This window comes from Lepidothrix coronata, unplaced genomic scaffold (assembly GCF_001604755.1).
Source record: "Lepidothrix coronata isolate B3197 unplaced genomic scaffold, Lepidothrix_coronata-1.0 Scaffold27, whole genome shotgun sequence".
Taxonomy (NCBI): Eukaryota; Metazoa; Chordata; class Aves; order Passeriformes; family Pipridae; genus Lepidothrix; species Lepidothrix coronata.
In genome coordinates this window covers 7,029,081-7,053,461 of record NW_016690207.1, presented here as the reverse complement: position 1 = coordinate 7,053,461, position 24,381 = coordinate 7,029,081, and the positions used below count along the sequence as shown (strand labels likewise).

The 24,381-nt window shown below is 44.8% G+C and overlaps 2 protein-coding genes across 11 annotated transcripts in view; both read right to left on the bottom strand.

The window, feature by feature from the left end:
• Window positions 1–1,868: 1,868 nt before the first annotated feature.
• On the bottom strand, window positions 1,869–24,228 carry NFRKB (nuclear factor related to kappaB binding protein). 4 transcript variants are annotated; one of them, XM_017809616.1, is made up of 26 exons: window positions 24,210–24,228; window positions 18,852–18,993; window positions 18,243–18,444; window positions 18,036–18,163; window positions 16,825–16,999; window positions 16,527–16,628; window positions 15,934–16,007; window positions 15,467–15,551; window positions 15,054–15,234; window positions 14,748–14,856; window positions 14,167–14,293; window positions 13,243–13,293; window positions 12,198–12,277; window positions 12,073–12,113; window positions 11,587–11,647; window positions 10,687–10,861; window positions 10,254–10,360; window positions 9,670–9,793; window positions 9,268–9,362; window positions 8,426–8,646; window positions 7,639–7,915; window positions 6,752–6,970; window positions 5,524–6,303; window positions 4,569–4,675; window positions 3,688–3,823; window positions 1,869–2,988 (listed from the first exon to the last, which is right to left on the bottom strand). In XM_017809616.1, the coding sequence occupies exons 2-26, from the start codon at window positions 18,972–18,974 to the stop codon at window positions 2,863–2,865; spliced, it is 3,906 nt and encodes a 1,301-aa protein (XP_017665105.1). In that variant the 5' UTR covers window positions 18,975–18,993; window positions 24,210–24,228; the 3' UTR covers window positions 1,869–2,862. The 4 variants fall into 4 exon arrangements, with proteins under 4 accessions (XP_017665105.1, XP_017665104.1, XP_017665107.1 ...); XM_017809615.1 differs by lacking the exon at window positions 24,210–24,228 and adding an exon at window positions 19,653–19,703; XM_017809618.1 differs by lacking the exon at window positions 24,210–24,228 and adding an exon at window positions 19,653–19,703 and having other exon boundaries at window positions 9,286–9,362.
• PRDM10 (PR/SET domain 10) overlaps window positions 20,967–24,381 on the bottom strand; it is a 44,979-nt gene continuing 41,564 nt past the window's right edge. For 6 of the 7 annotated variants that reach the window (XM_017809626.1, XM_017809619.1, XM_017809624.1 and 3 more), the window contains one exon: window positions 20,967–24,281. In XM_017809626.1, coding sequence (XP_017665115.1) covers window positions 24,057–24,281 — 225 coding nt within the window. In that variant the 3' untranslated portion in view covers window positions 20,967–24,056. The remainder of the gene's footprint in view (window positions 24,282–24,381) is intronic. The other variant, XM_017809625.1, reaches the window with a different exon arrangement.

The window sequence follows — 24,381 nt, the reverse complement described above, 5'->3', positions numbered from 1 at the left end:
CAGCTGCAAATGCAGTGTAGGGTGAGAAATGCAGATTTATCTGTTGAGAAGTTCAAAGTACCAGTTAAAAAAGATGATTCCAGCCTCCCTCCTCTGGATCTACACACATCTGATCCACCCACATAACTAGGACTCAAGTAAACCTCAGACTGAGATAAATCAGCATTAAACCACGTGAAAAACAAGTAACAAGGTTTTGTGTTTACTGAAAGCTATGCCAGTGTTTTCCAAGGTATTTGGAAAACAAAAATCATCTGCTAAAACATGCAGGTGGATGTCCAATTAACCATTCATTTGAAGAAACACTTGAGGTAACCTCTAGGTGCGTTGACTGGGTTATGAGGGTGTCCTACTGAGGTTCATAAATACAGGTTTTCCCCATGGTTTAAATAAAACAGAGCAGTTGTCAGAATAAGGGTTTGAAAGGTTTTAAGTGGCCTGTGGCTGTTTGTATAGCGTGCTCAGCGCTTGTTAAGCAGGGCTTACACAACATCCTCTTGGTAGAAATAAACATCTAATCCTCACGTTTTAGGAAATAAGACTCTTGGATAACTGGAACATCTCACTATGACAAAAACAGGCTGTACTTCTTTTTTCAGTTAAAAAAGGTAATGGCAAAGATGCATCAGGCTGATAAGCCCTTTAGTTTCAGGCAAGACAGATGGAAAATGGGTAATGGCAGTGCAATACTTTCTCCAGGCCCTCTTCCCCTTCATGCTGCCCTTGCAGCTCTTCCTCCAGGATGGCTTTCAGGCTCCAGAGCAAGAGGACAGAGGAGCAAACACTACCTGGAACACAGTTCAGCTTAAATATCCCCTTACCCAGTCCCTGCCCAAACCACTGGAGCCCCTCTCTGCCCTTCAGCCTCCTGTGTAAAAGTTATGTATTAAAAACAAGGGCTTTTGACTTGCAGTAGTTGAAGGGTTATTTTTCAACCAAGTTGTTTTTCAGCTCAGCAGATGGGTGGCAGCTGAACCATGACAGGCTGTATTTTGCTCTTGAAAGTTGGGAGCAAACACATCCTACCTAACCCAGCATCTGGCCATTCAAAATCAGAAGCATCAGAGCCTGATGCTCTTTCCCCACAAATCAGACTTCAAAAGCAAAGAGAAGGGACCTAAGAGAAGCAGCAATAAATGTTCTTGTTGGCAACCAGTTTAGCAAAAGCAGGATGGTGATGATCAACAGCAAGACTCTTCAAAGCAGCAGCAACCACCTGAGACACACTAAACTCCTGGGATTAGATGCAGGTTTCTTGTTTTGTTAAACTTAATTCTGCCAAAGCCTCCTGTGTCCCGTGAGAAATACAGGAGGATTGACAGAAATTGAAAGGGCTTCACCCTGTGACCATTTTTCAGCACTTGATTGTAGGTTAATATGAACAGAATGTAGCAGGATTATCTTGATTTTGAATTTAGAGGCTTTTTCACATAAGCAATACTAGGAAGTTGCTTGTCTCTTTAATTTCTTAATTTAACTTCCCAGCTAGAAGGATTTAAGAACATCCCCACCTCCCTCCCAAACCACTTTCTGGTGGCTCCTTGAATGTACAAAACAGGTACAAAACCTGACAAAGCAGGACAGCTGCTCAGAAAATCTTTACCACTCCAGATTCCATCCCTGAAGCATATAAACCATAATTCCAGTGCTTGCTTTCACGTGCTGACCTCCTGTGTCCTGCTTACCCAATATTTACACCCAGACACTTCTTGTGGAGCAAACCACATCTTCAAAAAGAAAACTACAAGAGAAACCGGGTTATAAAGAACCATCTTACCAAGAAGATGGACAATCTTTTAGCCAATGGCAAGCTGGACAATGACTGTACGCAAAACGTGCTGCACAGAACTGAAAGGAGATGGCAGAGATCTGTAAGGCGTTCTACATTTTTATTCTTCTCCTGGTCCAACACATCTTCAAGGTCATGTCAGAACAGTCACAAATTCATCTCTGGTATGTGCAAAATTCAAACAAATTTACAAAGATAAAATTGGAAAGGTAAAAACAAAACTAACGGTGGGGGTCACCGGTTAAAGCATTTCTTCAGAATCCAAGAGACAACAGCTTGGGTGTATTTGAAAACATATTCCAAACTTTTAAAATAAACTGCAGTTTGCTTCCACTGGGTTTATTTCTTGAGGAAAAGAGGATCTTTCTGGTGAACATTCCTTTCTGCTACATTCCCATTTGCTGGCAGACTTGTTCACACAACAGTCTCCTCCTCCCGTCCCTCTCCCCACCATGGTCACTCACTTTGTTACAGCAAAAACCATCTTGACTCTCATCCTGCCTTGGACAGAAACCTGATGTGGATGTGGGAGCTGTTCAGGAGTCTGAGGTCAGAGAGAGGGGAGAGGGATTTAAAGGTCTATAAACAGGACATTGAACATGTCAGGGATCTACGTCCAGGTAATGTTACAAACTCTGATGGCCAAGCCACCATAAGTCACTTGATAACAGCAGAGACAGTCAGACTCTCCATGGCATCTTCTCCATGGCTTTGAGAAGCCACTGAATCACCCCTCCCAAGTGAGTTTCCCTGCTTAAGGAAGACCAGAGGCAACTGATTTGTCTACAACCCAAATGCACAGAAACAGTATTGGCTAAAAGCCCTTTGGATGGGAACAAAGATCAGGAAGACATTTCTTCATGCCATAGAATCTGGCTTTACACATCTGGACTGAATTGCAGGTACAGCATCTTTTTCTGTGGAATTTCTACCCAGACATCCCAGTGCTGAGCCCAGACAAGCACGGGACAGAGAGCCCAGTCCAATCCTATCCATGACTGCGGTTGGATGGATGGAGGAGGACAATGGGCTCGGGAAGGTTCTCAGAAAGCAATCCATGTTCAGACCAGTGTTCACAGCTGATCCTGGGTCTGCTTTGGAGACGGAGCTGTTGTCACAACCACAGTGGAAACTGCTTTAGTAGAGCCAGAGACTGTTCCCTGCTGGAGATGGGAGGCTGGAACTGTTTGAATTCGCACCTGTTTGAAATGGAAAGCAAAAACTCAACTCGTGTCAAGAACAACATAGTGACACAATGGTGGCACGTGCATCATGCTCTGGTAAATGATCTGTTTCTGCTGCCAACAAAAACTCCATTATATGAATAAGACCAAGCACTAAAACACCTCAGGAACAGAATCTGTCACAAGATCATTCCATCCACTGTCCACAAGGGATGGTGGCAAAAGATTTCCAGATTAGAGGGGAAGACTTAAAAACTAGTTTGAATAAAAATCTACAGGTCAACTGCTTTTACAAGTTTTCAGAAGGACTTGGATCCACTGGATCTACAGACTTGTTACTAGGAGCTCTCAATGCAGATTAATTCTTTGGAATTACTGAACACTACTTTTCCAGACAGAAGGATGGATTTGCACAGCAGTGATGTGTTTTCTTCAAGAAACAGTGACCCACAGAAGCCAAACCACAAAGCACTATGAAAAGTGTTGAGTGTAGAGAAAAATCCTGACAGGATTTTTGGTTTTACAATACTATCAATGCTTAAAAAACATTTAAAACCTTTATTTGGATGGAGGAAACGATAGGTAATGATGGACTTCATGTGCCAAGCTGTGTGCCTGTTCTTTCGCTGGAACCCCATGTATCAAGTGTAAAGCCCTCATGGAGATGTTAAGTCATAACAAAGCAAACAAAATGATCATTCTAGGTGCCCTTACCTGTGTGGCCTGGCCTTGTTGCTGCAGCTGCTGTAGTTGCTGTGCAGTCAGAAAACTCACAGGCTTGTTCCCAGCAATCAGTTTAGTCCCTGCTGGCATCGTAGTCAGGATGATATTTCTACCTAACCCACTGATGCTAAGGAAAAATAATTGTTGAAAGGTTAGTAAACAGCACAGCAGGCTCACAAACCGTTCTGCAGTTGCTAGGAGATCACAGTTCTTGCTTCATTTACTAATGATTTTAAGTAGTGGGGGTTTTTCCCCCCACAAAAGCGGCAAATACAGAAGTGACAAATTTATGCCAATATTTATCATTGATAGAGAAATAATTTATCACACGAATTACACCTCTGACTCTGGACTGAACACATCACTGGGTTAATCCGACCTGAACCCTTCTCAATGCAGAAAACAGCTAAGCGCTCACTGTTCTGCCTTGAAATATTAACTAAGGGAGACACTATCAGAATTCATGGAAGAATAAACAAGAAGACTTCGACATCTGATTGCCAGAGGAATTTTCACCGAGGCAGTTAACACTTCCCATGCCTCCTGAATGGAGAGATGGTTTCAGATTATATACGTTTTCCAGTGTGTCCCTGGGTTAATTCTTGCTCAAACCCACAGAACTAATCTAACAGCTGGTTTCAAAGCAAAGAATGTTTTTCTTTGGTGTACTTGCTAGAACCTACATCTCAGGGCACCTAAATAAAGACTATAATCTCATTGCAGACACCATACTCAGTTTCTTACAGCTAATGGACCTATTACAGACAGCAATTCTATTCCACCCTCTGCTTGCTCGCTCCCCAGGAACCTACTGAACACAGACCTTCCCCAGCCTACCTCTGAAGCAGAACTATGGGATGCAAAGCACTCACTTGGCTCCGAGGTTGCCCTTGATGATGGGGGCAGTCACCACGCTCTTGCCTTTCACTGGCTGGCTGATCACCGACAGAGGCACCGTTATCCGGGCTGGCAGTTTACCCTGGGGAAGTTGAAGACACATGAGGAGCCACAGGGAGTTCGGCAGAGAAACTGCCTGACAACACACAATTACCACTCAGCTGCTTTGTGGGAGCCCTGGGAGCGCAAACCAACAACAGCTTTGCTGATGAAATCTGTGCTCCATTTCAGGCTTATTAAAATTCACCTCTATTTCATTCACTTCACAGCTGCCCGAGCCCTGAAAACCCACATCATCTTTGCACTACAGTATCCACGATTTTTATCCTTAGTAAACTATCACAGTGTCATTTAGCTTATGTAACTACCATGATACAGTTTATGGTGCCTTCAGCTTTGGGCATTAGAGGAGGACATTGGTAAAAAAGTCAATACAAGCACTTCTAGTTCTGAGTATTCTATGACACCATTCCAAGGGAAATTATTCCCAAGGCGTGAGGCAAGACACTGAGCTGCATGAGGCAGAACTTTAGATACACAAAGTTTATTTAATTCACTTGCAAGAGGGGATAAGAGAAGCTGCATCTGACTTTTCTGGGGCATTTAGCTACAACTCCAAAACCATGAAATGAGTTGCAGACCCACATCCAGAACACAAGTTGTGGCTGCCCCATCCCTGGGAATGTTTAAGGACAGGGTGGACAGGGCTTGGAGTAACCTGGTCTAGTGGAAGGTATCCCTGCCTATGGCAGGAACGAGACAAGATTTAAGGTCCCTGCCAACCCAAACCATTCTATGACTCTACCATACTTAATTTGAGCCTTTGTGGATGTAAAGAGAAGTTTCTGGCCATACACCATTGTAAACCATCAGTACATTTTGGTGCTCCCCTTTGCCTCCCACCCCCAGTGAAAGCCCAGCATTACTCACTGCCTGGGACGTGGACACCACAGTGGTGCTGACAGGGACCTGCCGCACAGCCGTGGCTCCTGTGCCGAGGGTGATGGGGGTCCCTCCAGCTCCCGAGGCCACTGCCACTGCCTTGGACACCGTGGCACTCACAGTGGGCAGGGACACAGTTGAGGTGTGGGCTGTGCCAGCAACGCTTACTGCTGAGGATGAGGGCTTGGCGTGAGTAGCTACAGTGATGGTCTGCCCAGCCTTGGGGGGCATCACCCCCAGCCCCTGCACGATCCTTATCGTGGCAGCCGGCTTGGCCTCCGTGGATGCCACCGTGGTTATGGCTTTGCCCTTCTGCTCTGCCACAGCCATGCCCAGGGCAGGCATCAGGCGGAAAGCAGAGCTTGCTGGCTCTGCAGTCTTTAGGTCAGGAGTCACTTTAACCACCGTGCTCCCAGCTGGGCTGGAGGAGGCAGGAGTGGCCGTGCTGGTCTTGGCTGGAGAGTCAGCAGTCTGCAAAGGGTTGGATGTCACGTGCAAAGTGGCAGAGATGCCTTTCCCACCAGCACTGCTCCCCGCTGCTGCTGTGAAGAGGTCCTGGGTGAGTTTGACAGTAGTGACCTGGGACTTGGCCAGGGTGGCCATCATGTCCGGGGTGATGCGCAGCACTGTCTGCCCCTTGGCGTCCGTGGTGATGGAGGACGGGGGCAGGCGCAGCACGTCCTTCCCCTGGATGCGGAAGTTGGTCGCTGTGAGCGGGATGCCACCGCCAGCCTGGGCCTTCATGCCAAGTTGTCCTGTAATAGCCACCTGGGAGAGAGCAGAAAAACGGCTCTGTCAAATCAGGACACAGCCTAAGGCACACTCAAAGCAGAACTTCCCAACAGGATGATGTTTGCTCACATCAGAATCAGGGTGGAGTGACACTGGCACGCAGTACACTACTGAAAACAGTTCTGGTTGTGTATCAGATGGCATTCCCAAACTCATATAAAAAAGGAAATACCGTGGTGCTGGTTTCTTTTCCAAGCAAGACGAATGAGAGATCACTAAAGAACCTCCACAAACACATCTTTCACCTGTACATGGAAACAGGGCTCAAACACAACCAACCAGCAATGCCTAAATCTGCACAGTCCATAACTCACGCACCACTCCAGCTCACACCCGTGCTCACACCTGCATAACACATCTGTCCCAACAAACAGGCAACAACGGGGTTGTGGAGCCCAATTCCTTGTCTTTCCCTCCCTCTCACCTGCTTGATGATGTTCTGGCCAGCCACATTCTGGATGACAGTGGTGGAGGAGGTGCTGGCAGCAGAACTGCCCGGGGAGCTGGTCACTGGCTTTACAGCAGGACTGGGGGCTGCAGGCAGCCCTGTCACAGTGAGACCTGCCTGTCCTGCCACAGAGCCTCCTGCTCTCTGCACCTGCACAGGGCTGCTCTGAGCTTTTACTGGCAGAGTCATCACAGCCTACAGAAGACAAGGAGGAAGCCTATGAGCAGAATAACACACTGTGAACAGTCTAGTAATTCTTTTTTGTATTGTGCCTCAGTTGCAAATTCAGGGAGACCTTACTACTTTCTACAACTATCTGAAAGTAGGTTGTAGTGAGGTGGGGGCTGTGCTCTTCTCCCAAGTAACAAGTGACAGGACAAGAGGAACTGGCCTCAAGTTGCACTGGGGAGGTTTAGGTTGGATATTAGGAAAAACTTTCACAGAAAGGATTGTAAAGCATTGGGAATGGGCTGCCCAGGGCAGTGGTGGAGTCACCACCACTGGAAGTGTTGAAAAAAACATGTGGATGTGGCACTTGAAGACATGGTTTAGTGGTGAACATGGAGGTGGTGCTGCGTTGATGGCTGGACTTGGTGATCTTGGAGGTCTTTTCCAATCTTAACGATTCTGTGATTCTAAGTTCTATGGACTTTCTGTGTAGTGCACAATTTAATGATGTCAGATAAACAGGCAGAGGGGTGAAAAACAGAGCACTGAACAATATTATTTATGTAAAACTGTTTCTGTGCTCTTGCTCTGCAGTTACTGCATGCTCCAAGTGTGCACAGAATCCCTGTACCCACATCAGAACATCAGAAGAAGTCAGATTAGATGTCAGAGCTCCTCCACCGCTTCCAACTCACCTGAGGGAGCACTTTGGTTTGCGTGGTTGTAGCTGGAACGCGGATTTGAGGCACTGACGTGGGCTGCTGCTGCTGGGTAACCACTGGGGCCTGCTGGGACACTGCTGGGAGGCTGGACTGGGCAGTGACCACCCGCACCTGTGGCAGCCCTGAGGAGCCTCCGTGACTCACCACGCGCGGGGTGGGCGGTGCCGGCCCCGGCTGTGCCTGAGGGCTCTGAGCTGTGGAGAGCAACGTGCCCAGCTGTGGCATGGTGGGGGACGATACCAGAAGGACACTGTGGACAAGAGAGAGGCACAAGGTCAGCAAAGAAATGTAGGAAATTCACATAATCATTTAGGTTGGAAAAGACCTCTGAGATCATTGAGTCCAACCTTTGCCTGATCCTCACCTTGTCACCCAGCCCAGAGCACTGAGTGCCACGTCCAGTCATTCCTTGGACACCTCCAGGGACGGGGACTCCACCACCTCCCTGGGCAGCCCCCTTCAGTGCCTGACTACCCTTTCAGTGAAGAAATTCCTCCTGAAGTCCAACTTGAACCTCTCCTGGCACAGCTTGAGGCCGTTCTCTCTCATCCTGTCCCTTGTTCCCTGGGAGCAGAGCCTGACCCCTCCCCGGCTCCCCCCTCCTGTCAGGGGGTTGCAGAGAGCGAGAAGGTCCCCCCTGAGCCTCCTTTTCTCCAGGCTGAGCCCCCCCAGCTCCCTCATAACTGAATTACACAATTTTGAAATTTACTGAAAAACAACCACCAACATTCCCAAGTGATGTAGGAGACAGAAGCAGTACCTCTGGCTGGGTTTTGCTGGCTCTGCCCCAGCACTGGATACACTCTTGCTGACTGCAGACACTGGAGGGGGTGAAATGGGTGTTGGTGGCAATGCTGGTGCAGTTGGTGTCACAGGCGTCACGGGAGTTGGTGGCATGCTGGAGTCACTGAGGCTCAGCTGGCTGGGCTCCGCTGTGCTGCTGGGGAGGGCTTTCACAGCACCCTCCTTGCTGCTCGACTTCTGCAAAGGAACCACGGCCAGTGTCTCAAAAACTGGTACTGCTGCACCCTGGAGTGGGCTCAGCACTTTAACATGAGTTCTGTATGGCTGTGAATGAGGAAATCAAAGATGGCTGACTGCCTTCCCCACCTGCAGTCATGTATCACTTGGGGTGTTTGGTTGCTCCTGTTCTCAGGGAAAAGTGCACCTCAGTTGTGACAAACATTCAGATTTCCACCTTGGTTAATGTGCCAGCAGAAAGGACTTTAGAGAGATTTGATATCAGTAACAACAAAAAGATATCCAGACCCTGGCAGCTCCAGCACAGCAAGGGAGAGTGTGTGTTCCATACACTCTGCTGCAGATTAACCTCAAAACTAGATCTGAAAGACCACCCCTACGATAGGGAGCAAAATGAATTCCATTGCCCTTTCTGCTGAGTTAACAAGGATAGCAGTGGAAGCTGAGTGGAGGAGAAGTTCCCTCTTTCCCTCTTGATTTTGTGCACTGGTGCCAGACATTCATATGCATCACGAATTGCTAACTCAAATGTGGCAATTTTCATCACCCACTATGGATGCAGAATTTATGGATTAATTTGAGCCCAATCTCCTTCCCAATCCCCAAAGCAGCTGTGCAAACCTGAGCAAAGAAATCTACCATTTTAGCTGGAGGTTTTGGCTTTTGAAGAGCTTTCTTGGCCTTTGCTGCAGCAGCTTGAGCGTGATGGATCCGTTCTGCAAGGACAAATTAATGGTTAGAGCTCCTGAACACAAGCAAACTGATTTAAGGAGGAGGCTTATTCAGACCTGTAAACTCATCTTCAGACAAGGAATTACACAGCCTTGTAATAATGTGAAGAAAAATACCGAGTAAAATTAGTCAAAAAGGCTAACAACAAGACATAAGAAGTTGTGAATGATCATACACCTGGAGTTCTTGTACATGGGATACTGTTTTTCAAACAGACACTTCAAAGTGACACACTGCTCTACAAGACTGGTTATAAACATTTTCAATTCTTATGGGATCCCCAAGGCTTACCAAACTCTTCCTCACTCCTGTCCCGGTGCAGGTAGATCCACAACTTGCGCCCAATGTCGTATTTCACACAGGGATCTTTCTCATAATGCAATCGATCCAAAGCACCACTGACAACAGTGTTAACCTGGAAGTTCAGAATTCACACATTACAAGATGTCTCTGGCTGGCCTGGCCAAAATTCATGAATAAAAAAAGCTATCCTGTTTGGCAGAAAACCTGTGTAAGCTGTGAGCAGTGTTAGGACCAGCTGAGAGCAGATGTTGCAGCACAGGATGCTGTTTGTCATCTTGGATTAAATGGAGCTTCCACCAAAGCTAAAAGCTTGGAAAATGGACTGAATCTAAAATGTGAGCAGCTCTGTGACAGAGTGTTAATTCTGTGGCTTTTCTAGCTGTTTTTTCATCATCCAGAGTTTGGTGCCAATTTGCAGCAGCTCAGAGTGGTACGCAGTTCTCTTCTGCTAATCAGAGCAGCATAAAATTACTGGGCCGATAAAATTATTGGGCCTTAGGCCCTGAATGCTGCCTGGGTCTGTGCAGTGTATTTTTAGGAGAATCCGAGGCCAGACATGACATCCAACTTACCTGAGCACTGGTGACATCTGGAGCTAGGAACTGGGAATCTTTGAGCAGCTCACAGATTTCAGCACGAGTTCCTTCTCCATTAGGAAGGCGAGCAGCAGCATCACGAACTGGAACACAAAGCCAGAGCTTAAACTTCCAGCTGTAAATAGGCAGCTGTATTCAGGTCCTCCAGCAGGTGCATTTTTGGGATTGCTCTATTCCCCCTGCTCTCACAGTGCCTACTTGCTCACTAAAATCTAGTTCCTAAAATCCCTCAGAAATATGAGAGGTTATAAAGGACTATTTTAAAATACATCAACTGTGCCAGCTTTGTGCTAGGAGTGATAAACTTGAGTAACAGCACTCAACACCAATTTAGATTCCTTAAGTCATTGTTCAGAGGGTCAGGGGAATATTTTTCTTATTTAAAGTAAATTTTTGGCCATCAACTTACCAAGGGACAGGATGGTGACATATGCTGGTCTGTCAGAGCGCAGGAGAGAATGTTCTCGAGCTTTGTTTAAGGAGGTTTCCTTGTCAAACACCCCCTTCACAGGACCAACAACTGACTCAAAGCCATGCATGCGGAAGGTGAAGGCTTTGTGGGGTTGGCTGTAACGGTAACGCTCCTGGGTGGGGGACAAGAGCACTCAGTTTAGCAGGTAACATACACAATAGCCTTATATACTTGTTACCATTCTCTAGAGAAAGCTTTTTTAAATTTAAGGCTCAAATACTGCTGTATAAACTTGTTTTGGATCAAGAAAAGCACAAACTACTTCAAACAAAATACTAAGCACCCCCTAACCAACGTGTGCAGGTGCAATACAGTAGGTTTATTGTCAAGCAGCTGCTCAGATTAGAGGTGCCAGAGATACAAGAGATACGCCTTCTGCCCCCCTTCCCCCTTCTCCTCTACTCCAGCAAAATTTAAAGAACCCCCATCATGTGTTTATCCTGTAATTCCCACTTGCATCTACTGCAAACAAGATAACTCAATGTATGGGTGTACTTATTGACACTTATTTTCTGCCCAAAAAAAGAGAAACAAGTCATCCTCCTATGCTGGGGGATGGAAAAAAAGAGACAGAAATATTGGCACTACCAACTAACACCACCAATTTCAATTAATTTTGCCCAATACCCACTGGAAATACTGGTTTTGAAGCAGCTACATTGTCAGCAAGTTTTATGTAAGGCCAAGATACCGACTTCAAGGTAGAAGAAAAATACTAATTCTTCATATTAACAAGTTTGTGTAGAGTATAAAACTGCCATCCCACACAAATTCTCCTGTTTTAGTGGACAACTGTTTCAACATGTGCCTTTAAAATTAAGAAAATTCACTTCTTACCTGCTCCTGAAACACCCGTTTCTCCTCTCCAGTGCTAGGCCGGACTACATAGTCAGTCCTTCTGAAACAAAGGGCACCATCAGCTCTGAGCACAACAAGCCCACAACAGTCCTAAAGACATCCCAAAGGATTAGTCACCTCATCCTTCTGCAAATTCCTCTGAACAAATTCTGGAAGCATTTATGGTAACATAAAGTAAGCCCTGCCGAGATCTTAAAATATGCACCTGAAGGCAAGCAAGGACTGTAAATAATCCCATTATTAGGACCTAAAGTAGATTACAGCTTTGTTTGATAATCTATACAAAGCTGGAGAAAATCAGTTGACTTTATGAAATCCAGTTACTGCATTTATAAAATCAAACTATCAAGTTTCCTCCTGATCCATGATGTAAAATTGTTTTATTTTAAGATCCAGAGGTGCAAGGACCAAACCTCCCACCTTCAGCAGCACTGCAAAAGCTTTCAAGGAGTGTTATACACTTACACTCTGGGCAGTGGCATGGCATCAGAACTGTCTTCATTTTCCTACAGAGAAAGAGAGAAATGTCAGTGTTGGAGAGAACTCAGTCAGGTTTTGTGCTGCTAGGAGGTGATTTTTGTCTGACTCACTTTGAAGAAAGTCTGGTCTTTGGTCTCCAACCAGAGGTGAAAGAGTGCTGCCAGTTCCTTCTCATGATCTTGGTATGTACCTAGTAAGAAATCAGGAAAAATTAGAAATAGAAGTCTTATTTGTTACAAAGCCAATTGCTTGTACCTCCCAGTCATCTCCTGCTCCTTCCCCCCCTCAATGCATGACCAGTCACAAGGCATCTTCCCCACTTCACAAATGCTCCAGTTGCAACACTTGAACACATCCAGGCTTAGGAAAGTACTAAACCCCAGTGATTCTCCTGTGTTAGTACAAAGGATGAAGCTTCAACTCCTGGCACAGCAGGCAAGATGCTGTTTGAGACACAGACACCTGGTTCCCACTCTCCAAAGTAATCCCAGTCACTGAGTCCATGAGCAGAAACACGTGCCTACAAAACCTCCACCTAAATTAGGGGAGGAACCAGAGGAATATATTCCTGACTCCAAATCTCTGCCAGTTTAGGCCTCCAGATATGATCACTAGAATCACTATAGTTAAGAAAGAAAAGCTCTGCCTAGTAGCTAAAGGAATGAACATAAACATAAGACATCTGTAATTCAGTCAGTATGAGCCTGGGCACCTTAATCGTCAGTTTGCTCTTTGGTGCCCACTTTTAAGAATTGGAATAGTATCAGTTTGCTCCACAGAGAAGCTTAATTAATTTGTAATTGTAATAATGAATAATTACTCTGAATAGTCAGAAAGTACGCTCTACAGGAGGGAAAATATGAAGGTGTTCAGACCAATTTGAAAGGTGACAAACATGTTTTAAGTCAGTAACATGAAGAAACACAGCCCAGTGCCTTTGCTCATTTATGATCTGTCTGCTGCTGATACTGATGTCTTATGAAAACCTCGAAACCAAAACATATTTTAGCTCAGCTGAAAGAAAAGGCCTAACCATGGAATTAACAGCTCTGCTTGTGCTTCTCTGCAGGCTTCAGAACTCTGAAAAGTAAAGTCCTGGAGAAAATAACAAACCTTTGCTATAGCAGAAACCATAGCAGAGCACCAGGTACTCACCAACCAATTTCCACTGCTGAGTTTTTTCCTTGAATTCAACAAAAGGAGCATCTACAATGAAAAACGTGCATATCAGAAACATCAGCCAATGGTCCAAGCCCAACATCCTGCTGTGGTAATGCAAACGGTCGAGTTGGGCTCACAATGACAGAGCATTTGAAGTGATTATGTAAGTGCATCTCTAAATTTATCCTTGCCCAAAGGGAAGGTGAGCATTTCAGAGTATGAGGGCAAGCACAAGGAAAGAACAGAACAGGATAATAAGCCTTCCATCAACAGGCTGTCAGCTGAGAGCCTGTTCATACTGTGTCTATTCATGCTGTTACTGTGAGTGACTATTCCTGGGCTCATGGGAAGCAAACTTGGGATTTACAGCATTCACCAGCATTATGGAAAACATGCTGCAAGGCCACTGCTATCTACTCTGTCCCTGCCTTTAAAACTTCCCACTAAGCAAATCAAAACCACAGAATAATTTGGTTTGAAAGGAAGGCCTGAAACTTAGCTGGTCCAAGCTGGGCCAACTCCATGTTGCAGTGGATTGCTCAGGGCATTATCTAGTTTTTTATCATCTCCAAAAACAAACACAATGACTTCACACCGTGGAGGAAGAAACTAATCCCTTCCAGCTTCAAACACCCTGCCTGAAGCCATGATCTGAACAGGAGAAACTGTCTATCTAGAGGAATTTCACACACATTTTCACATGCTTGGGAATCAAGCTGGGGCTTATCTACTATCCACATGCAAAACAAGCCAACCACAATCAGTACATATAAGTTATAAAACTTATCACAGAAACAGTCAGAAATACAATGATTAATTGTGGTGATGAATTAAAAGTTTATTTGAGCTATAATATAAACCAGCACTGATTGGAACAGAAGAACAAGCATCATTAGTATTTTTAACAGCTAATCTTACCTCTGCTGTCACCTGCCAAGTACTGCAAGGCAGGTAAAACCAGTTCAGACCAGTTAGGGGCAAATGAGAACCAGTTATTTAGTGCACTGGCATGAGAAGATTGCCAGTCGAGAACTTTATCTTCAAGCTGAACAGGAAAAGGAAATATTTCATTAATGACCTCACACTTTAAACTGTGACTGTTTCCACAGAAAACAAACCAGCTAAACACATTCAGGAGACAGAAAGATGTTTATGTATGTAAAAAAAATGACCCAACCTTTTCAAGTAACTGTAACATGGTATTTTAAACAAACACTTCCCCATCTCTGCCCTTAATATACAGAGTTTATCTAAGCATGATCTATGGAATGGGTATGGAACGACTTACGGATTCAACTGATTAAATTCATGAAACGTGTTAAAAACAGAATGTGATAGCACTCCCATATGGTTTAATTCCTTTAATATGTAATCTACATCTTAATATAATTTACAGCAAGACAACTCTGGAGAAAAATCACTATTACATAGCTATAAACCCCTCTATCCTTCAGTGTTCCTTCCTGCAAAGATTTTTAGATAAGTGGGGGGTTCCTTACCACCGAGAGAGTAGCAGGTCCTTCCAGAAACAGTATCTCCAAAAGAAGGAAAAAGAAGCTGGATGATATTTCATTTATTTCAAGGCATGGTTTCATGTCTTCAAGAGGTCTTCAAATGAAAGAGAACACAAGCAGAGTAAATTCTCTGAGTAAATATTCACCTTCATATACAAAGATGAACACACATTTCACACATCCCAAGCTGCACAAAAACACAGCCTGCAACAGTCCCACAAAAATCTGAGCTGTAACATCTGCTGCTCCCTCCACCTGTGCAAGGTGTTCAGGGCCCTCTGCAGCACTTACTCCTCTTTGACAGATGACAGAGGGACGGGGGAAAGATCCTGAGGCATTGGTGGGATTCCATCTGCATTGCCAAAAGAGTCAGCCAAGTCTTCCACCTCAGATTTAATAACCTTCACCTTCTTTTTCTTCTTATCCTCCTTTTCCTTCACCTTTTTCTTGAGAGTCGCGAGGTCGTACAAGGCTTAAGAAAAGGTAAAAAGAACAATTAGAAAGCTTCTTACGATATTTCAATGAGAGTCATTAACTATCTATTTCAACATAAATCCAGAAACATATGTTGTGTGCACTCATTCATACATAACTCATTCCACCTTCCCAGTCATTGTCATGAATCTTTATTTTCCCCTACAAAAGAAAACCTCTATTTTTTAAACCAATGTATATAAAATTAAAAAGGCAAAGGATCCACTGACCTGCTAAGGAGCCTTTCCTGCCAGCATTCACTCGAGTCATGATGTCCTCCAGAGTCAGGTCTGTCGTGACCAGATCAGGGTGATCCTACACAGGACAACGGGGCAGAAATTAAATTGGGAAAGGACACGGTGTTAAGACAGTAACAAGGGTGCAGAAGTACCTAAGTATGGAAATGCCCCAAACTTAACCAGGATCAGCTTATAAAGTTATTTACTGCAACAAAAGCTGGAAAGTCTTCTAACTCTGAAATCAAAATTTTTTCTCTCCAAAACATGTAATTAAAATTACAAAATTCTAACCGGATAAGCACAAGCAGGACCTGCATCTATACACTGACAATAAAACTCAGGTTATGGTAAAGAGCTGGAGGATGGCTGCACACAAAAAATAGCAATCATATTGAACTTTATGACTAACAAATAAAAGACTAAAAGATAACGTGCAGTCCCAGACTTTGACATCTTACAGGCTGACGTTTTCGTTTCTCATGGTGCTTCTTCAACATCATCTTCAAATCACTTTCCCCAAGTTCTATCTTGTCTGCAATGAAAGAGATTTCAGATATTATTTGCACACTACTCCCCTTCTGTTACTTTCCAGACTTCTTAGAATGACATTTTCTATCCATTCTCATGTCCAGCAATCTCCAAATTTCAAAAACTAATTTCTCCTTATTTGCATTTCATTCACTCCTTAGTTTCAGCGCTTCCTTGGGTCATCAGATTTCACTGCCGATGCAGCCATGGAAGTGAAAAGAAGCCAGAACCAGCCTGAAGAGTTTGCAGACTGGGATTCCTAAATGTTTTGAACTGGACTATGCTAACGCTTCAACCATTAAAGCCAGAATGCAACAGAGCAATTGGTAGTATTACACAAACTGTGACCCTTGTGTTAAAATACTACTGCTATAAAACTGAGAGAAGAACCAACTTGTGTTGACTGCAGAAATGAAGCATTACAAGTTTTCATCAAACAGTACATTTTCAAGATGATTTCTTGCAAAGTCTGAAAGTAATTCTCCCCTCTAAAATCTGTATTGGCCCCTAGTTTGGTTCTCACCTGCTGTTTTCATGTCCAAGGTTGACAATGTAGGGATCACTCTCAAGGGAACTGGTGGACTTGAACAACGTGCTGGAGAACTTGGAGGCCAAGAGATTAGTTCTAAACGAGAAAAATAAATTTACTTCTGGAAGGCTTAGAACCAATCTATGTAATTCTATTACCTCATGTTCGTTAGATCACAGCCAGTAAAACTACAGTCCGGATTTCATCGCTCTATCAGAGACACTGTCCCCACATCAAAAGTGTGTCTTTCTCCATTCACACCTCAAGACTTTAGTTCAGCCCAGGGCATTACCTTCTTCATCAGAAGACAAGGCAGTGTCTCCACACTCCTCTTTCACTTCCCTCAGGATTTTCAGGTAGCGCTGATGTGTCCGTCTGTCTCGTTCTTCAGAGTCATACGTTGGTGGGAAGTGCCTTCTCCTCAGGGTCATGTCAGGGCCTCCTTTCCTGGCTAATTCCAGCAAGTGCTGGAAGAAGAGATTCATGTGACATTAGCTGTGTCAGCTACGGTTCTTAAAGCCAGGACAGGTAAGCTCAGCTCAGGTATTTCCAGCAAGGTTCCCATGTGGAGCTAGTGCTGTCAGCACCTCAGTCCTGGATAAGGGAACCCTTAGGAAGGATCAGTATCTGCCACATACAGGATTTTAAACCATCAAAAAAGCAAGGCAAAGTTTCTGCCCCTTCATCTGCACACACAATAGTACCTGTCATTTGAGAAGAACTTAACCATTGGTGTGAGATGTAGTTTCCTTGCAAAAATGTAACACAGACATGGAATATTGCCTCATTTAAAGAAAATATTTTACCCCTTATGGCTACAGAGGAAATAATGTATTCTGTATTGTTGCCCAGAAAAGCTGTAGCTGCCCATTCCTGGCAGTTTTCAAGGCCAGGAGCAACAAGGTCTAGTGGAAGGTGGATTCTCTGGGATTCTCTGATTCTATTTCCCATAACACTACAGGGCATTTTATAAGACAGACTTTCACCTTCATCCATACATCCCATATGCTTCAATGTCTTAAATGCAATAAAAGATAAGTGAGCGAGTATTTACAACAAACTGATTTCAGCTGGCAGCAGTTAGCTCACAGAAGTATTCATAGAGAAAGACTTCCTCAGGGATTTACAGGCATTAGGATTAGAGTTTTGTATCTACATATTTTGTAACTATGCATTTAGCAAATGTACTTGTTTCAGAGTGACAGAAATGGTTGAAAACAAAGGCAAAGTGACTTGTTAAGAAGACAGTAAGTCATAAAGGGGCAAATGCAGGAAGTGGGGGCAAGGTGGGCATGCAAAAAAAGACACTACACACAACTGAGAGCTATGAGTTACAAAACCCGAAATCTGCAAACGTAACAATGGGTCTGGTGTTCTCTCTGGGCCACTGGAAAAACCAGAAACATTACTCATTAAATTCATTAAAGGAGAGACCTCAAAGAGCTGTGAAGGCACCATGGCATGTTTTATAAAGACAAACTGTCAGTGGCAGAGTAGACTCACATTGCGGGAGGTGAGGATCTGCTTGAGCAGCCTGTAGAAATACTGCTGCTGCGCCCGCAGGTAACGCTTGTACTGCGACTTGTAGCACAGCTGCCGGTACTTCACCACCTCGGGGTTGAAATGTCCATCTGCGACAGAGACAGTACACACTTGAGGTGTCACTGCTGGCTCAGAACTTCCCCCAAACTCACCCAGAAGCTCACTGACCCCGGAAGAGTTTCTGGGCGATGTGCAGCGGGTTCCCAAACCGAAAGTTCTCCCCCCCAAACAGTGCCAAGATGAGTTTGTTCTGATGCTCCCGGTTGTTCTCAGGGAAGTGAGGCAGGAATTTTTTTAGGTGCTCTTGCTGCGCGTCTGTCAGGACCTCCTGCCACGTGGACAAGCTGACAACGTCAAAGAAGATCTCAGGCTAAAGGAAGCAAGAAACAACAGTGAAGCAAATGCATCCAGGTCCTTGACAATCATCTAGTCCTTGAGGCTTTCTGTGGTGAATTAGCACCAGTCATGAGACAGTCTCATCAAATGCAGTAACAACACAGCATGAAGAGGAAAGGTGAGGAAATTGATACTACTAATAACCAGAAAATTCATTCAAAGCTTGTAACAGCTTTCTTAAAAGCAACTTCAAAATAAGAATATAACAGAACTGATTCAAAAGATGTTTTCCTGAGATTAATCAAAGCCCTTTTTGACACGTTTCCCAGGCAGTCAGAAACATCTCCCCTCTTTTCAGTTTGCTCTGTAACCCCCAGAGAGGGAGTTAAACATGTTTTTAATCCAGATTATGAAAAGTTAAATTGTCTCAGCACTACTCACGTCCTCCAGCAGGTCCTCAGGCAGACTGACCCTGGTGGTGCCCAGCATACAGTCCTCCATGATCCTACTGCCATTGCCCTCCAGCTCCAGGGGGTCCGTGAGCATGTGGTCCAGGGAGTCCATCCTTCACCCCCTCCTGCTCCTGCACAAGGAGAATAAAGCCCTGAACAACCAAAAATGCCAAACCCAGACAGATCCACTCCCAGGTGAGGAATGGCTGAGAAGCCACCTTTGATGGGTGGTTGTTGAATTGCAAGCTGTGACATTTGGCTGCAACATATATACATATATAACAAGATATTTTTAATACATATACTTGCATTAAAATGTAATCTTCAATTACAACGCATATATTATATATATATATAATTTTATATAAAAATTTCCTCTTCAATTACAACACAGGTCACACCAACAGAACCGTCACAGGGTTGTTTTTTCCCCGAAAAAGCCCTCAGGCTTTTCCAGACAGGGAATACCAGGTAGACTGGGAAGCACAGGTGACCCATTCGCTTCCCACCTGCAGGAACTGCTTTCAGTAGTGCAAAACACCATGAAAATCTGCATTTAAACCCTGAGAGCGGTTTTAAGGCGCAGAACCGAAGGTGAAGTGTGAGGTGGGGTTTGTCTCAGGCTGAACGTGCAGCTGTGACAGGGCCAAGCGGCACGGTTTGCAACAGCCGGGCAGCTCTGGGCTGGGAGAAAACGCATGAAACACGCGGAATAAGAACACGACAATATAAAAAAGGCTTAAACCCTGGTGGGAGGTGGGAAAAGAGAGAAAATCGGTCTGTTTCATACCCTCACGCGGCCCGGCCGAAGGCGGAAGGCGGCGGGCGCTGCCCGCGCCTGCGCGACCGCCCCGTGCCAGCGCGCCTGCGCGGGGCCGCCCCTCAGGCCGCTATGGCGGCAGCGGCCGCGGCTCGGTGCTGGTCGCTGCAGGGCCCGTCGCGACAGGCGGGACCTGCGTCTCTGCAAACGGGAGATTTCCTCGAACGCTGAGTGCTTAATTAGGCTGTACGCGCCCCGGGAAGGCCGAGGCGCTCGTACCCGCTGTTCCGTCCCCTCATGGGGACCCTCCACCGAGTTCACCAGATCGGAGGGTTCCACTGATTCTACAGTGATTGCTGTGATTTGTGATTCCCCTGGGAAGTTTAGGTTGGAATTCATCTCCAACGCTCAGAGGATCTTCTGAAAGAAAATGATTCTCTAAGTCTCTCAGGAAAAAAAAAAGTATTTGTGGAATTCTGAAGCTGCATATCAGTTGTAGGTTTCTATGGCTTGATTGCAATCCTATTAAGTGGATTAGTCATTGATATGCTGTGCTAATATTAATTGTATTTTAAATTATAATGCAGCAAACAGAGCCACCCGTCCGGGGTCTCCACACCTTCACCCACTGACAGCGCCCTTGAAGGACTCAGTTAACAGTTTACAGAATATTAATAACATTGTGATGGGTTGAGGTTTGAGGACTGCCAGCGATAGTGTCTGACTGCAAAAACATGTTCAAAGCAATACAGAGACAAGCTCTAATCCCCAGAGAAAGGGAACTCAAGATAATCAATCATTCATGCAGTTATTACCCAAGGGGCACTCATTGGGGGAGAGACACGTTCACCCCAGAATGAAAGATCCCAGAAGTTACAATGGAGTCTTCCATAACTTCTCCCCAGTCTTAACTTTTCTTTACATTTAGGTGGAGGTCATACATTTTACTCAGTGAGGGGTGGTCATACTTTGAGGGCAGATATCTCAGGATAGTACCTGCGATAACCTTGGGATGGGGACGTGTCAGTCCAAGGATAGGGATTTCACCACAGTTGCTGATTCAAGAGGACATCTTCCTGTAGTCCTTAGTTTTCAGCTGCTGTGGGGTTGATCAGCTGGAAAATACTACCACGTTCCATCCTCTAAAAGGGTTTCAGAGGCAGAGCCATGGGGTCTCCACCTCCCTTTAGCCCCCTTGGACTGTGTTGTGGGACATCAGGAAGCAAATGTATTTTTCCCTATAACTTCCATATCTTTATCTACCACCTCACTTCACTCACCCCCCACTGAACACATCTCACCCCCTCCACCCCTCCCCCCCGAAAAGATCAATCATCACAAGTGTTTAAAAAAAAAAAAGAGAAAAAGATTTATTAATTTCGGGGGGGGTTGTTTTTTACACCTGCCAGGTTGCACGAGACTCTGAACACAACAACAGTCACCAAATGTACAATAAACATACACACTTAAATAAGAGATGGGGCCCGAGCAGTCTGAGAGGTGCACGATCAGGGTGCGTGGGTTGGGGTTGTTTTCTTTTTCCTCCAGGAAAATACAGGATCTGACCCAAAAACACCTCCAGGGGACAGCATTAGACCCTGAGGAGCCTGAATCCCCGAGCAAAACATAGACCTTGCAGGCAACCAAGAGGACTCTGGAGTTACGTTCCTGTGGGACATGACTGGAGAGATCTTTGGGTTGCTCTGGTTTAAAAATATAATAATAATAATAATAATAGTAATAATAATAATAATAATAATACAACCTATACATTCTGCACTGCAGAAATGGGAAAAAAAAAATCCATGCAATCATTGTCTTTTTTTTTCTTGCTTGCTTTTTGCCAACTGTGCAATCACTGTAGTTCCTTACTTCGGAAGGAAAATTCATGGTACTTCCATTTCCAGGGATGCTTCTTCCATAACAGGGCATTAGTTTAACTTGGGACACTTGGAATCACTTCAGTTATGGCCTGACTATGCTGCTGAGGGACAGAGTAAAAACTCTGATGAGGAAGATTTGAGTTCAAAAACTTAAAAAGATTTGAGTTTTAAAATGGTTTTCTGTTGTAGTTTTCCATTTTAAATAACTGGTACAACTGTCCTTGTTCATAAACCATTCCAACAAAGGTGAATAGAGCAAAATAGTTTTAAACCCCACATGTGCAACATTGTTAATGGGAACAAGTCTGATGTTCATCTATTGTCAAACATTTAAGACTATAAAATTGCTGCTGTAGGGCAGTATTGCCCTGGATATTTCCAAGTCTGCTATTTTCTTACTAATACTATTTTTGGCTCTTTATTAAATAAGCAGCAGCATGAAGAAAGCCAAGACAAGATCTCCCTCTTCTTCTCCCACACCAACATCATCGCAATGCCTGACATTGTAATTCCAAAGTCCTCAGCAATACAAATTCAAATTAATTAGTAGGCATTGTGGTCACTTGGCCATGCTACCACAGTCGATGGGCTCCCAAATCCATGAAATTTAAAGTCACTCATCACTGCACTAAATGGCAGCTCTGGTCCTCCTTAAATTTACCCAGCTAACTGATGCCCCAAGATGGTGGTACAGCAAGAGAAGTGAAATCCCAGGAATAAATTAATCCCCATTTTGGCAACTCTCTTTAAAGCTACCTCAGAACAGTTCTGAGCTGGCCAGGATTTGCCATCTCATTTCTCTCATCTCTCTTTCCACGCCATATTAACAGATCTGTTAATTACCAAAGCAATACCCGCTACAAGGCTTTGCCCACAAGGAACCAGACCTCCTCTTGTCCAGCCTGAGTGTGAAGTTCTCCTGTGTCTAAGAGCTTTAACTCCATAAAACCTGATACCACAATCTGTAGTGCTTACTCATGGGTAATCCTCACATAAATCCATGGGAATACTCATGAACATGAGTCCTGCATTCACACTCAGTGCAGCACAAGAGAAAACAAATCAAAAAAACCTCTCTAAGTTCTTCTGTCTTAAGGGCCTCTAAGACACAACATCTTTCTTTGTTATTGTTTTATAAATAAATGTATTCTGTTATGCACAGACATTCTGGGATGAGTTTTCCAGCAGAGAATGGAGGTTCAGACATACGTGGTGTATCCCATCAGGAGTCAATGGAGTTCTAGACATATTCTTGCAACTACCAGAAGCATCAAACAACCAACCAACAAGACCTGTGAAGGAGAATTATGTAAGGAAAAAAATATTATACTGCCTTAAAAGATAAACCTTCTCTTTCCCTTTCTCCTGGTCCCTAAATGCAACATGAATTCTGTACACGGACCAGGTCCACCAAAGCAGGCAACCCTCACAGATGGCTTTCTGTGTCCCATAAACAGTGGTCCACAAGAATGTTTCTGGTGTGTTTCCTGAGTCCAGGGCTGGTCTTTTTATGGAACTGTCCAAAGGAATTACAGTGCATTGTTAACAAGGTTATTTGGAAAAAAATCAGAGTAACCAACTCTCCATCCAGTCTTGAAGGGGAGAAACATGTTCACTTTGAGGTGGCCACAGAGATAAGGACCCAGTCCCTTCAGAGCAGTGCTCCTGTACCCTCATTTTCTCCTGGCACAACTATCTTAGGTCAAAAGTGCAGGTTAAGCTGAGCCTTTTATTTTTTTGTTTACAGGCAAAAAAGCAACCTTCCCTCCAAACAGTGCAGGGGAAAGAGTCAACAGTGGCTCCGTAGTACCCTCGGGTGCTACTATGATTTCAATCACTTTGTCCAACAACAAGACTCCCCTTTTCCTTCTTTGTGGAACTGCTGGGTAACACAGGGCAGGGCAAACAGCATGTAAACAGTTCTGGAGGGCTGGAAAAAGGATAATTTAATGGACTGCTTCGGCACATCTTTACTGTTTGATCCATCCCCACACAGGGACACAAGGAGCCACCACTTGGCTGCTGCTGCTCCTTTCTCCAGGCAGTCTGCTCATGTTGAGCTGGGACATTCCCTTTCACCTTGGCTGCTGAAACAAAGCCACAGGAAGCAGTTTTGCCATACCCTGGCAATTTACATGATGTCCTCCTGTTTAAAGGCTCCCGTTAAAAATATACATACAACAATCTGCCAGGATGCCTTCAGCTAGGCAAGCTTTTCCCATACAATTGAAATAAAAAGTTGTTCGCTGGAGACACTTCCAAAAACAAAAAGTAAGGGTCAGCAGACATGCCAAAAATAAAATCCAGGGCAAAGAGAGGTTTCACTTCTCTTGTCCTTTTTGTTAAAAGCTGCATAAAAGCATCCCAGAAGGATTTTGAGCATACTTCATGGTCACTGGGGACTTAAACCCTCTTAAAGCATTAACAAGAGCTCCAAGATTTTAGTTGAAGGTAAGTGAACAGAGATCAAAACATACGGAGCCCCAGGGTACCCCCACATCTGGGCTGTCAGGAAGGTGGCAAGACAAGTAGATGACACCGTGGGGCTGCTTCACTCATGTTCTGCTGAGAAAGTCCTGGGTTTGGTGATGTGCACCTCGCTGCCCCCACTGCCGTTGGTGGTGGTGGTGATGATGTACTGGGTGGTTTGCTGTTGGCTGCTCGGCTGGGACTCCAGGGGCTCCGGGGGCTGGGAAACACCCACCTGTACCTCGCTGGGCAGCGAGGACGTTTGTTTGTCCAGGTCGGGCTGACCCTCCGAGATCACATAGTGAGTCTGCGGGGGAACAGAAATGATTACTGATCATTGTATATTCTGTGACTTCTCTGTTCTAATAGTCTGCTGGAAGGTATTTTGGGATGAACAAGGAACTTGG

Coding starts and splice junctions, on each gene's coding strand:
- NFRKB (XM_017809616.1), bottom strand. CDS start 18,974: ATGGACTCCCTGGACCACATGCTCACGGACCCCCTGGAGCTGGAGGGC. Junction 10,361..10,686: donor TGTCACCATCCTGTCCCTTG/GTAAGTTGATGG, acceptor TTTGTGTTCCAG/TTCGTGATGCTGCTGCTCGC. Junction 9,794..10,253: donor CAGATGTCACCAGTGCTCAG/GTAAGTTGGATG, acceptor CTGAACTTCCAG/GTTAACACTGTTGTCAGTGG.